At 54.2% G+C, this 12,059-nt stretch overlaps 1 protein-coding gene across 2 annotated transcripts in view; it reads right to left on the bottom strand.

Moving 5' to 3' along the window:
• Positions 1–11,622, bottom strand: part of mfsd11 (major facilitator superfamily domain containing 11) — a 12,208-nt gene extending 586 nt beyond the window's left edge. Inside the window, exons 1-14 of one of the 2 annotated variants that reach the window (XM_008417202.3) lie at positions 11,324–11,622; positions 10,461–10,593; positions 10,336–10,391; positions 10,169–10,276; positions 10,026–10,105; positions 9,852–9,948; positions 9,198–9,256; positions 4,018–4,177; positions 3,747–3,790; positions 3,613–3,678; positions 3,303–3,428; positions 3,037–3,211; positions 794–929; positions 1–721 (exon numbers count right to left, since the gene is read on the bottom strand). The exon at positions 1–721 is cut by the window's left edge and continues 586 nt beyond it. In XM_008417202.3, the coding sequence (XP_008415424.1) occupies positions 560–721; positions 794–929; positions 3,037–3,211; positions 3,303–3,428; positions 3,613–3,678; positions 3,747–3,790; positions 4,018–4,177; positions 9,198–9,256; positions 9,852–9,948; positions 10,026–10,105; positions 10,169–10,276; positions 10,336–10,391; positions 10,461–10,556 (1,365 nt within the window). In that variant the 5' untranslated portion in view covers positions 10,557–10,593; positions 11,324–11,622 and the 3' untranslated portion in view covers positions 1–559. Of the gene's footprint in view, positions 722–793; positions 930–3,036; positions 3,212–3,302; positions 3,429–3,612; positions 3,679–3,746; positions 3,791–4,017; positions 4,178–9,197; positions 9,257–9,851; positions 9,949–10,025; positions 10,106–10,168; positions 10,277–10,335; positions 10,392–10,460; positions 10,594–10,837; positions 11,280–11,323 lie in introns of those variants that run through there. The other variant, XM_081610433.1, reaches the window with a different exon arrangement.
• Between the last annotated feature and the right edge of the window lie 437 nt (positions 11,623–12,059).

Below are 12,059 nucleotides of genomic sequence, written 5' to 3' on the forward strand. Positions count from 1 at the left end.
TGGAACCAGTGCAGAAAACTGGTTCCGGTGCCGTTAAACTGGTTCTTCCTGTGCTGGTCCAGAGGAAGTCGAAGGCAGAGCTCAAAAATTAGCATGAAAACAATAAAACTGAGTTTCTACACTCTAATTTCCCTTTGAGATCAATTTAACTAAACTTTTTTTTTTTTTTTTTACATTTTAATAATCTGAAAAGTGTGGCGTGCATTTATATTCGGACTGATGGACGCTGACGCCCTTAAATAAACCCACTTAGTGTGTCATTTAAACTGAGATGTTCTGGTTCTGATGTCAGAGGTTCTGCAGAGAACCCAGAATCAGCAGCACGTTCTGCTTAAAGCAGGTGAGGGACGTCTCCAGAGACAGGTTGGACCACCTGGACGTCCATGGTCTCCTCTGGGTGACCTGTAGTCTCCAGACATCTACAGCAGCAGCTTCCTCAGGTCTGATCCGCTCCAGGTTTTCCTTCCCCAATCAGCAAGGTGAGCTTAAAGAAAGAACCAGTTTATCTGGGATGACAGCGTCTCCTGGTGTCCGTCCATCTGGGCGTCTGCTGGACGCTTCAGATGCTGCCGTAGTCCGAGTCCCTCCTCCGGGACTCGGCCAGCCACTCGGCAGCGAAGAAGGACACGGAGCCCAGGAAGCCGAAGACGACGAGGATGAGGAGCTGCCAGTGCAGCAGCAGGAAGTTGCTGTAGAAGAAGGCCACGGCGGCCATGATGGACTGCAGAGAGAAGAAGAAGAGTTAGCGGCGGTCCGGTTCCAGCAAGTTGGAGGTCCGGGCCGGAACCAGAACCTGGATGAACTTGAAGACGGCGAAGGCGGGGGCGCTGTTGTCCCGGAACAGGAAGCCGATGATGCTGAGCAGCTGCGTGTTGAAGCAGCTGTCGCCAAGGCCCAGCAGGAAGCTGCAGATCATCGCCACGGCAACACTGCAACACACAGAGATTCATGTTAGTCCAGAAACTTTTTACTGGGCTTTATTTCAAAAGCCAAACTGTTCCAGTATGTTGAGTTGTAAAGGAGAGGTCAGCTGTTTTACACCAGCCATCCCTCCCCAAGATGGAGGCCCGACTCTGCTCCGCCTCCACATGACACCACATACTGGTTTAACTGGATTCCCAGTTGTGTTTTGTTAACTTTACATTCAAACCTGATGTTTAAAACTAGTCCAACCTGGGGTGTTGTGGTGGTGCAGGGGCAAAACACGACCCACATATGGAGCCTTAGTCGCAGGTTCGATTCCCAGCCTGGCGACATTTACCGCATATCTTCCCTCTCTCTCTCATTACCCTCTTTCCTGTTGGGCTACGTTCAAATAAAGGCAACTAGAGCCAACAAAACCTTTAAAAAAAAGACTAGTCCAACCTCTCCATCTGTCCAAATAAATTAATCTCCTGATGAAATGTTTCAATCCTAATAGGAAGGTTGTGTTGAAGGGTTATGATTGGCCGACAGGTTTCAGCTGCACTGCCCCCTAGAGGTTTGTAATGCTTAAAACAACACAAGATGGTGCAATTCACAAGTTTGTGTGGATGAACAATTGTCTTAAGCTGATCAGGTGACCAGCAGAGACCAGTAGAGACCAACAGAGACCAACAGAGACCAGCAGAGACCAGCAGAGACCAGCAGAGACCAGCAGAGACCAACAGAGACCAGCAGAGACCAGCAGAGACCAGCAGAGACCAACAGAGACCAGCAGAGACCAGTAGAGACCAACAGAGACCAGCAGAGACCAGTAGAGACCAGCAGAGACCAGCAGAGACCAGCAGAGACCAACAGAGACCAGTAGAGACCAGTAGAGACCAACAGAGACCAACAGAGACCAACAGAGACCAGCTGAGACCAACAGAGACCAGCTGAGACCAGTAGAGACCAACAGAGACCAGCAGAGACCAACAGAGACCAACAGAGACCAGTAGAGACCAACAGAGACCAACAGAGACCAGTAGAGACCAGCAGAGACCAGCAGAGACCAGCAGAGACCAACAGAGACCAGCAGAGACCAACAGAGACCAGCAGAGACCAACAGAGACCAGTAGAGACCAGCAGAGACCAGTAGAGACCAGCAGAGACCAGCAGAGACCAGCAGAGACCAGGTGAGACCAACAGAGACCAGTAGAGACCAGCAGAGACCAGCAGAGACCAACAGAGACCAGTAGAGACCAGCAGAGACCAGCAGAGACCAGTAGAGACCAGCTGAGACCACCAGAGACCAGTAGAGACCACCAGAGACCAACAGAGACCAACAGAGACCAGTAGAGACCAACAGAGACCAGTAGAGACCAACAGAGACCAGCAGAGACCAACAGAGACCAGCAGAGACCAGCAGAGACCAGCAGAGACCAACAGAGACCAGCAGAGACCAACAGAGACCAACAGAGACCAGCAGAGACCAGCAGAGACCAGCAGAGACCAACAGAGACCAGCAGAGACCAGCAGAGACCAGCAGAGACCAACAGAGACCAACAGAGACCAGTAGAGACCAGCAGAGACCAACAGAGACCAGCAGAGACCAGTAGAGACCAGCAGAGACCAGTAGAGACCAGTAGAGACCAGCAGAGACCAGTAGAGACCAGCAGAGACCAGCAGAGACCAGCAGAGACCAGCAGAGACCAGCAGAGACCAGCAGAGACCAGCAGAGACCAGCAGAGACCAGTAGAGACCAGCAGAGACCAGCAGAGACCAGCAGAGACCAGCAGAGACCAGCAGAGACCAGCAGAGACCAGCAGAGACCAGCAGAGACCAGCAGAGACCAGTAGAGACCAGCAGAGACCAGCAGAGACCAGCAGAGACCAGCAGAGACCAGCAGAGACCAGTAGAGACCAGCAGAGACCAGCAGAGACCAGCAGAGACCAGCAGAGGCCAGCAGAGACCAGCAGAGACCAGCAGAGACCAGCAGAGACCAGCAGAGACCAGCAGAGACCAGTTATTAGCTGAACTTTTTGAAAATGTTTTGGATGTGGACTTTGCTCCCTCTGGTTTCTAGATACTGGAAGCTTAGAATGATTCGGACCAGCAGGGGGCAGCAGTTCCTACCTGGGCGTGATGAAGGCCTCCAGATCCGTGCCGCCCTCCGGCGCCAGCGGAGCGTCACTGGCGATGTTCAAGAAAATCAGGAAAAACGCCACAAAGTGCGTTAAGAGGCCCAGCAGAACCACCGGGTTCCGCCCAAACCGGTTTTTCTTGTTTAGCATCCCAAAGACGCCCCCTCCTGTAGGGAAAGGGAAACAGTTGGATAAAAAGCTCCGCTGCAGAGCCTGGACCGGACCAGACACTCCAACCGGACCGGACCGGCTGCTTACCTATGATCTCTCCCAAACCGATGCAGATCCCTGAGATGCCGATCAGACTCTTGGCATCGGACCCGAACCGGGTCATGGCACCGATGCAGGTTCCGTACACGCCACTGTAGAAGGTGAGCTCCAGACCTGAGAGGGAACAGAACCAGAACTTCTTTAGGCCCAATCATTAATCTGGGAGAACCAGAAACTCACTGAGCTGCAGGATTATTAGACTTTTAGAACCTTGAAACAAAATGGAGTCCAATTGGTTTCAGGCGATTCCGACTGGGTCGGTTAAAAGTCTCAGAACTGGTCCTACAGCAGAACCCACCTGTGTATCCGATGGAGGCGCTCAGCAGCAGCATCTCCTTGGTGACGGAGATCCTGCAGGCCTGGACTGGAGACAGAGAGCAGATGTCAGGAGGAAGAGGAGGAGGATGATGATGAAGAGTGTGTTGTTGGTACCAAAAGCATCCAGAGCCTGAGTGCAGAGATCTGGTCTGGAAGAACTGCAGAGACAGAAAACACAAGACTCAGATCCTCAAAACCTAAAGCATCATCAGCCTGGTGGGGGGCAAATACAGCCTGGCAGGAAACCAGGCTGTATTTGCCCCCTGCCAGGATTCCCCTCAGAAAGTCTTCAATGCCAAAGAGGAAATTGGTTCCTACCATCCAGGGGGGTGAATACTTTTTACTGTCCACTGACAACTCACCTGTCTGTGGACCAGAACCTCACCTGTCTGTGGACCCATCTCCGGACTCAGTCTGTAGTAGAGACTCTGTCGCCTCAGAACCAGAGGAAGAGTCCGGGTCGGGTTTCCTGATCAGGAAGAAGAGGAAGCAGCCGACCAAACTGATGACGGTGAGAGAGATGAAGACGGTCTGACGGTCCTTGTCTAGAAGACACACGGTGAGTCGAGGCGAGTTGGAGCGAGTCGAGGCGAGTTGGAGCGAGTCGAGGCGAGTCGCAGTAAGTCAGGGTGAGACGGGGTGAGTCGAGGTGAGTCGAGGTGAGTCGGAGTGAGTCGAGATCAGTCGAGGTGAGTCGGAGTGAGTCGAGGTCAGTCGAGATCAGTCGGGGTATGTCGGGGTGAGTCGGACAGAGTCGAAGTGAGTCAGAGTGAGTCGAGGTGAGTCGAGGTGAGTCTGAGTGAATCGAGGTGAGTCTGGGTGAGTCGGGGTGAGTCGAGGTATGTCGAGGTGAGTCAAGGTTAGTCGGAGTGAGTCGGAGCGAGTCGAGTCGCAGTGAGTCAGGGTGAGTCGGGGTGAGTCGGGGTATGTCGAGGTGAGTCAAGGTTAGTCGGAGTGAATCGGAGCGAGTCGAGTCGCAGTGAGTCAGGGTGAGTCGGGGTGAGGCGAGGTGAGTCGGAGTGACACGAGGCGAGACGGAGCGAGTCGAGGCGAGTCGGGGTATGTCGAGGTGAGTCAAGGTTAGTCGGAGTGAGTCGGAGCGAGTCGAGTCGCAGTGAGTCAGGGTGAGTCGGGGTGAGTCGGGGTGAGGCGAGGTGAGTCGGAGTGACACGAGGCGAGACGGAGCGAGTCGAGGCGAGTCGGGGTATGTCGAGGTGAGTCAAGGTTAGTCGGAGTGAGTCGGAGCGAGTCGAGTCGCAGTGAGTCAGGGTGAGTCGGGGTGAGGCGGGGTGAGTCGGAGTGAGGCGAGGTGAGGCGGAGTGAGTCGAGGCGAGTCGGAGCGAGTCGGGGTGAGTCGAGGCGAGTCGGAGCGAGTCGGAGTGAGTCGAGGTGAGTCAGAGTGAGTCGAGGTGAGTCAGAGTGAGTCGAGATCAGTCGGGGTATGTCGAGGTGAGTCGGAGTGAGTCGGGGTGAGTCAGAGTGAGTCGAGATCAGTCGGGGTATGTCGAGGTGAGTCGGAGTGAGTCGAGGTGAGTCGAGGCGAGTCGCAGTGAGTCGAGATCAGTCGGGGTATGTCGAGGTGAGTCGGAGTGAGTCGAGGTGAGTCAGAGTGAGTCGAGATCAGTCGGGGTATGTCGAGGTGAGTCGGAGTGAGTCGAGGTGAGTCGCAGTGAGTCGAGGTGAGTCGAGATCAGTCGGGGTATGTCGAGGTGAGTCGGAGTGAGTCGAGGTGAGTCGAGGCGAGTCGCAGTGAGTCGGGGTGAGTCGAGGTGAGTCAGTGAGTCGGAGTGAGTCGAGGTGAGTCAGAGTGAGTCGAGATCAGTCGGGGTATGTCGAGGTGAGTCGGGGTGAGTCGAGGTGAGTCAGTGAGTCGGAGTGAGTCGAGGTGAGTCGCAGTGAGTCGGGGTGAGTCAGTGAGTCGGAGTGAGTCGAGGTGAGTCAGAGTGAGTCGAGATCAGTCGGGGTATGTCGAGGTGAGTCGGAGTGAGTCGAGGTGAGTCAGGGTGAGTCGGAGTGAGTCGGGGTGAGTCGAGATCAGTCGGGGTATGTCTAGGTGAGTCGGAGTGAGTCGAGGTGAGTCGCAGTGAGTCGGGGTGAGTCGAGGTGAGTCAGTGAGTCGGAGTGAGTCGAGGTGAGTCAGAGTGAGTCGAGATCAGTCGGGGTATGTCGAGGTGAGTCGGAGTGAGTCGAGGTGAGTCGAGGCGAGTCGCAGTGAGTCGGGGTGAGTCGAGGTGAGTCAGTGAGTCGGAGTGAGTCGAGATCAGTCGGGGTATGTCGAGGTGAGTCGAGGTGAGTCAGAGTGAGTCGAGATCAGTCGGGGTATGTCTAGGTGAGTCGGAGTGAGTCAAGGTGAGTCGCAGTGAGTCGGGGTGAGTCGAGGTGAGTCAGTGAGTCGAGGTGAGTCGGAGTGAGTCGGGGTGAGTCAGAGTGAGTCGAGGTCAGTCGGGGTATGTCGAGGTGAGTCGGGGTATGTCGAGGTGAGTCGGGGTGAGTCGAGGTGAGTCAAGGTGAGTCGAGGTGAGTCTGAGTGAGTCGGAGTGAGTCGAGGTGAGTCTGAGTGAGTCGGGGTATGTCGAGGTGAGTCAAGGTTAGTCGGAGTGAGTCGAGGTGAGTCGGAGCGAGTCGAGGCGAGTCGGGGTGAGTCAGAGTGAGTCGGGGTGAGTCAGAGTGAGTCGGAGTGACTCGAGGTGAGTCTGAGTGAATCGAGGTGAGTCTGAGTGAGTCGGGGTGAGTCGAGGTATGTCGAGGTGAGTCAAGGTTAGTCGGAGTGAGTTGGAGCGAGTCGAGTCGCAGTGAGTCAGGGTGAGTCGGGGTGAGTCGGGGTATGTCGAGGTGAGTCAAGGTTAGTCGGAGTGAGTCGGAGCGAGTCGAGTCGCAGTGAGTCAGGGTGAGTCGGGGTATGTCGAGGTGAGTCAAGGTTAGTCGGAGTGAGTCGGAGCGAGTCGAGTCGCAGTGAGTCGGGGTGAGTCGGGGTGAGGCGAGGTGAGTCGAGGTGAGTCGGAGTGACACGAGGCGAGACGGAGCGAGTCGAGGCGAGTCGGGGTATGTCGAGGTGAGTCAAGGTTAGTCGGAGTGAGTCGGAGCGAGTCGAGTCGCAGTGAGTCAGGGTGAGTCGGGGTGAGTCGGAGTGAGGCGAGGTGAGTCGGAGTGAGTAGAGTCGCAGTGAGTCGGAGTATGTCGGGGTGAGTCGAGGCGAGTCGGAGCGAGTCGGGGTGAGTCGAGGCGAGTCGGAGTGAGTCGAGGTGAGTCGGAGTGAGTCGAGGTGAGTCAGAGTGAGTCGAGGTGAGTCAGAGTGAGTCGAGATGAGTCGGGGTATGTCGAGGTGAGTCGGAGTGAGTCGGGGTGAGTCAGAGTGAGTCGAGATCAGTCGGGGTATGTCAAGGTGAGTCGAGGTGAGTCGAGATCAGTCGGGGTATGTCGAGGTGAGTCGGAGTGAGTCGAGGTGAGTCGAGGCGAGTCGCAGTGAGTCGGGGTGAGTCGAGGTGAGTCAGTGAGTCGGAGTGAGTCGAGGTGAGTCAGAGTGAGTCGAGATCAGTCGGGGTATGTCGAGGTGAGTCGGAGTGAGTCGAGGTGAGTCGAGGCGAGTCGCAGTGAGTCGGGGTGAGTCGAGGTGAGTCAGTGAGTCAGAGTGAGTCGAGATCAGTCGGGGTATGTCGAGGCGAGTCGCAGTGAGTCGAGGTGAGTCAGTGAGTCGGAGTGAGTCGAGATCAGTCGGGGTATGTCGAGGTGAGTCGGAGTGAGTCGAGGTGAGTCAGAGTGAGTCGAGATCAGTCGGGGTATGTCGAGGTGAGTCGGAGTGAGTCAGGGTGAGTCGGAGTGAGTCGAGATCAGTCGGGGTATGTCTAGGTGAGTCGGAGTGAGTCGAGGTGAGTCGAGGTGAGTCGCAGTGAGTCGGGGTGAGTCGAGGTGAGTCAGTGAGTCAGAGTGAGTCGAGATCAGTCGGGGTATGTCGAGGCGAGTCGCAGTGAGTCGAGGTGAGTCAGTGAGTCGGAGTGAGTCGAGATCAGTCGGGGTATGTCGAGGTGAGTCGGAGTGAGTCGAGGTGAGTCAGAGTGAGTCGAGATCAGTCGGGGTATGTCTAGGTGAGTCGGAGTGAGTCGAGGTGAGTCGCAGTGAGTCGGGGTGAGTCGAGGTGAGTCAGTGAGTCGGAGTGAGTCGGAGTGAGTCGAGGTGAGTCAGAGTGAGTCGAGATCAGTCGGGGTATGTCGAGGTGAGTCGGAGTGAGTCGGGGTGAGTCGGACAGAGTCGAAGTGAGTCGAGGTGAGTCAGAGTGAGTCGAGGTCAGTCGGGGTGAGTCGAGGTGAGTCGGGGTATGTCGAGGTGAGTCAAGGTGAGTCGGAGTGAGTCGAGGTGAGTCGGAGTGAGTCGAGGTGAGTCAGAGTGAGTCGAGATCAGTCGGGGTATGTCTAGGTGAGTCGGAGTGAGTCGAGGTGAGTCGCAGTGAGTCGGGGTGAGTCAGTGAGTCAGAGTGAGTCGAGATCAGTCGGGGTATGTCGAGGCGAGTCGCAGTGAGTCGAGGTGAGTCAGTGAGTCGGAGTGAGTCGAGATCAGTCGGGGTATGTCGAGGTGAGTCGGAGTGAGTCGAGGTGAGTCAGAGTGAGTCGAGATCAGTCGGGGTATGTCTAGGTGAGTCGGAGTGAGTCGAGGTGAGTCGCAGTGAGTCGGGGTGAGTCGAGGTGAGTCAGTGAGTTGGAGTGAGTCGGAGTGAGTCGAGGTGAGTCAGAGTGAGTCGAGATCAGTCGGGGTATGTCGAGGTGAGTCGGAGTGAGTCGGGGTGAGTCGGACAGAGTCGAAGTGAGTCGAGGTGAGTCAGAGTGAGTCGAGGTCAGTCGGGGTGAGTCGAGGTGAGTCGGGGTATGTCGAGGTGAGTCGGGGTATGTCGAGGTGAGTCGGGGTATGTCGAGGTGAGTCGGGGTATGTCGAGGTGAGTCGGGGTGAGTCGAGGTGAGTCAAGGTGAGTCGGAGTGAGTCGAGGTGAGTCAGAGTGAGTCGAGATCAGTCGGGGTATGTCTAGGTGAGTCGGAGTGAGTCGAGGTGAGTCGCAGTGAGTCGGGGTGAGTCGAGGTGAGTCAGTGAGTCGGAGTGAGTCGAGGTGAGTCAGAGTGAGTCGAGATCAGTCGGGGTATGTCGAGGTGAGTCGGAGTGAGTCGGGGTGAGTCGGACAGAGTCGAAGTGAGTCGAGGTGAGTCGAGGTGAGTCAGAGTGAGTCGAGGTCAGTCGGGGTGAGTCGAGGTGAGTCGAGGTGAGTCGGAGTGAGTCGAGGTGAGTCTGAGTGAGTCAGAGTGAGTCGAGGTGAGTCTGAGTGAGTCGGGGTATGTCGAGGTGAGTCAAGGTTAGTCGGAGTGAGTCGAGGTGAGTCGGAGCGAGTCGAGGCGAGTCGGGGTGAGTCAGAGTGAGTCGGAGTGACTCGAGGCGAGTCGCAGTGAGTCAGGGTGAGTCGAGGTGAGTCAGAGTGAGTCGGAGCGAGTCAGGGTGAGTCGGAGTGAGTCGAGGTGAGTCGAGGCGAATCAGGGTGAGTCAAGGTGAGTCGGAGTGAGTCGGGCGCCGCCTGCTGCTGCCTCCTACCTGTGATGTGGTCGTGGCCGTGCCAGGCGCAGTAGATGTAGAGGTTCCCGAAGAACAAGCTGCAACCAGAGGAGGTCAGATCAGAGACTTTTGCACCAAAACGGCTGCAGCTGAAACTAAACTGATTACAGACTCAGCTTGTTCAAAGGTCCTCAGCATATTTACAACAACAGAAATAAAAATCTCATCTATGGCAAAAATAGAAGAGTGAATATCAGCAGGCGACAGGCTCGGATCGAGACAGAGGATCACCTGTAGGAGCCGAACGCCATCGCTCAGGTGAATCTGCCGTACGAGGAACGATGACGGTTGTTTTTATTGTCCGTTTGTTAAAATGTATGAAACTGAAGCAGCTTCCTCTGACTGACCCGATCAGGAAGCTGATCATGGAAAAAACGTGACTGGAAAACTCGGAGAAAGGACGACACCCATGAAAGGAACTCTGAGACCAAAGTTCCAGCTGGAAAGATCCACACCGACCCATCAACCCCCTGGGTCAGAACCGGGTTAGTAGAAAGAGAAAGGGGTGTGAATACTTTCCTTTAGGGTTCTGGTAAAACCCTGTCTGTAGTTTTCTTGGTAACCAGACCCTCACTAGCATCAACCAGCTAAACGCTAGCATTGGTTCTGGTTCTGCTGGAAGACCCGGTTTACCTGAACTGGAGCAGCGACCAGAAAACGCCGCTGTTCCTCCCAATGGATTGATCGGTGGAATTGATCGCCAAAACGTTTCCCTGAGCCGTCCACAGGACTGGAGAGAGAGAGAGGTTAGAGGAAGAGGAGGAGGAGGAGGAGGAGGAGGAAGAGGAGGAGGAGGAGGAGCTGTACTTGCGGCGGCCACGCCCACCAGGACGGAGGCCGTGTAGAAGCTCCAGGTGAGCGGGTGGATGAACATGGCGATGTAGCCGCTGGAAACAGGAGACGGGTCAGAACCGGGTCGGAACCTTCAGGTGTGTGGCAGGAAGTGGTACCTGTACAGGATCCCGCTGAGGAACATGGAGACCTGCGGGCCGATGAGCGTCACCACGGAGGGCGCCATCAGGTTGGAGGCGGAGAAAACGCCGTAAATGATCGCCATGCTGGGAGGAGGACACCATCAGAACCAGAACCTGGACCGGGACCAGAACCAGAACCTTACCTTGTATAGCCGCTTCCATGAAACTCGGTGCTGTTGAAGCTCTTGATGACGGTTTGCTGCAAACACAAAGAGGAGGAGCTTCAGCTGCTGATCCAGAACCAGAACCAGAACCAGAACCGACCCACCTCAATGTTTCCACAAGTCTGGAAAGCTGTGAACATGAACATAAAGCCGAAGCCGAGGATGACGATGTTCAGCAGCTTCTTCCCGTCTGGACCCATCCTGGAGGATCTTCCACACCCAAATTAGGAAAACTTCCTGCAGAGGACAGGAAGTAGAGATAAACAGGCTGCATCAGAACCAACAGAACCATCAGAACCAACAGAACCATCAGAACCAACAGAACCATCAGAACCAACAGAATGGTGGGTCCAGAACTGGGCTGCAGCCTCACTGCTCTCCCCTTATAAGCTAGTAGCATCAGTTTAGAAACTGATGATGGAGATGGGAGGAAGGCCCAGCTGGAAGCAGCAGATTCTGACCTGGAGCAGGAACTACTTACATTTATAAGAAAGTAGTTTAAGTAGTTTTACTACAATGTAGTTTTTCTTTTATTGAAAAATATTATCTTGAAGTATCTCTACGATCACTGGACCCTCTGACCACTGAGCAACTTCACTGAAAAAAGGACAAACAGGCTTTAACCATAAATGCACCGGCTCTGATGGACACAGCTCTCATCATCTGGCCTAGTTAAAGCACAGTTATAGGGACAGACCAGCAGTTGGTCCATGAGCCCACACCGGACTGAACTGGATCAAAGTAGATCCCCTCATAAATGTTCTGATCCATATTAAAGTCAGAGGGGTCCAACCCCGCCGGAACAGCAGAAGGTTCTGTTCAGCTAAGATGACCCAGATGGGAAACTGGAGATGTTTCTTTTTCGCCGTTTTAATAAGAAGAGCGGCTCGCTGGCATGATGAAGGCGGATGTGGCTTCCAGTCAGGTGATCTAAAGATACAATAATAAGCAGCAGGAAATGACTCACCGCCCGAACCAGAACCAGAACCAGAACCAGGCTCGCTTGTGAACCCAGCAGCTGCTCACTGGGTCTCCGGCTTCATGCCTCCCTGCTGCGGGAAGTTCGAGGAGAAACGGAGATTTTCTTAGGTGGGAACCGGACCGACCGGGAGTCACATGATCAGTCAGCTGACCAACACGCAGCTGGAAAAGCTAATGCTGCTAATGCTGCTAGCCGCTTCCGGTGTTATGCCCAGAAAAGCCCGCCTGCCCAAATTTGCATCCCCTGTCGCGGGAGCGCGCATCGCTCTAAGCTCTCGCATATTGACGAGGAAACGGATAAAAATATGACCGAAGAGAAAATTTTAAAGATATTTGTAACATTATCATGTTTCTCAACCATGTAATCCCTAATACGGTGGGTTTTATTTCGCAAATTACTTGAAATAAATACGGTTTTTACACTTTTATTGACACAATGAGTCGAACTTTTTTTCAGTCCGTGTCTGTTGTAAACGTTTCCGCAAATGGTTTGAAATTCTCTGCTTTGTCTTTTGATACCATAATAGCTCAAAAGCATTACAACAGAGACCCATTATGTAGAACATTTTATATCATGCTTCACTTCTAGTCTGTTAATGTAGGAGGAAATGCAACTTAATTTATGAGCCTGAAAATATTGGCATCCGTCTCGTTGATATGAAACTTATAGCATTAGCTCAGAGAACAAGTGTCATTACGTAGAAGAGATTAAATCATTTCAG

The sequence above is a fragment of the Poecilia reticulata genome, chromosome 8, assembly GCF_904066995.2.
Source record: "Poecilia reticulata chromosome 8, P_reticulata-male-v2, whole genome shotgun sequence".
Lineage (NCBI taxonomy): Eukaryota > Metazoa > Chordata > Actinopteri > Cyprinodontiformes > Poeciliidae > Poecilia > Poecilia reticulata.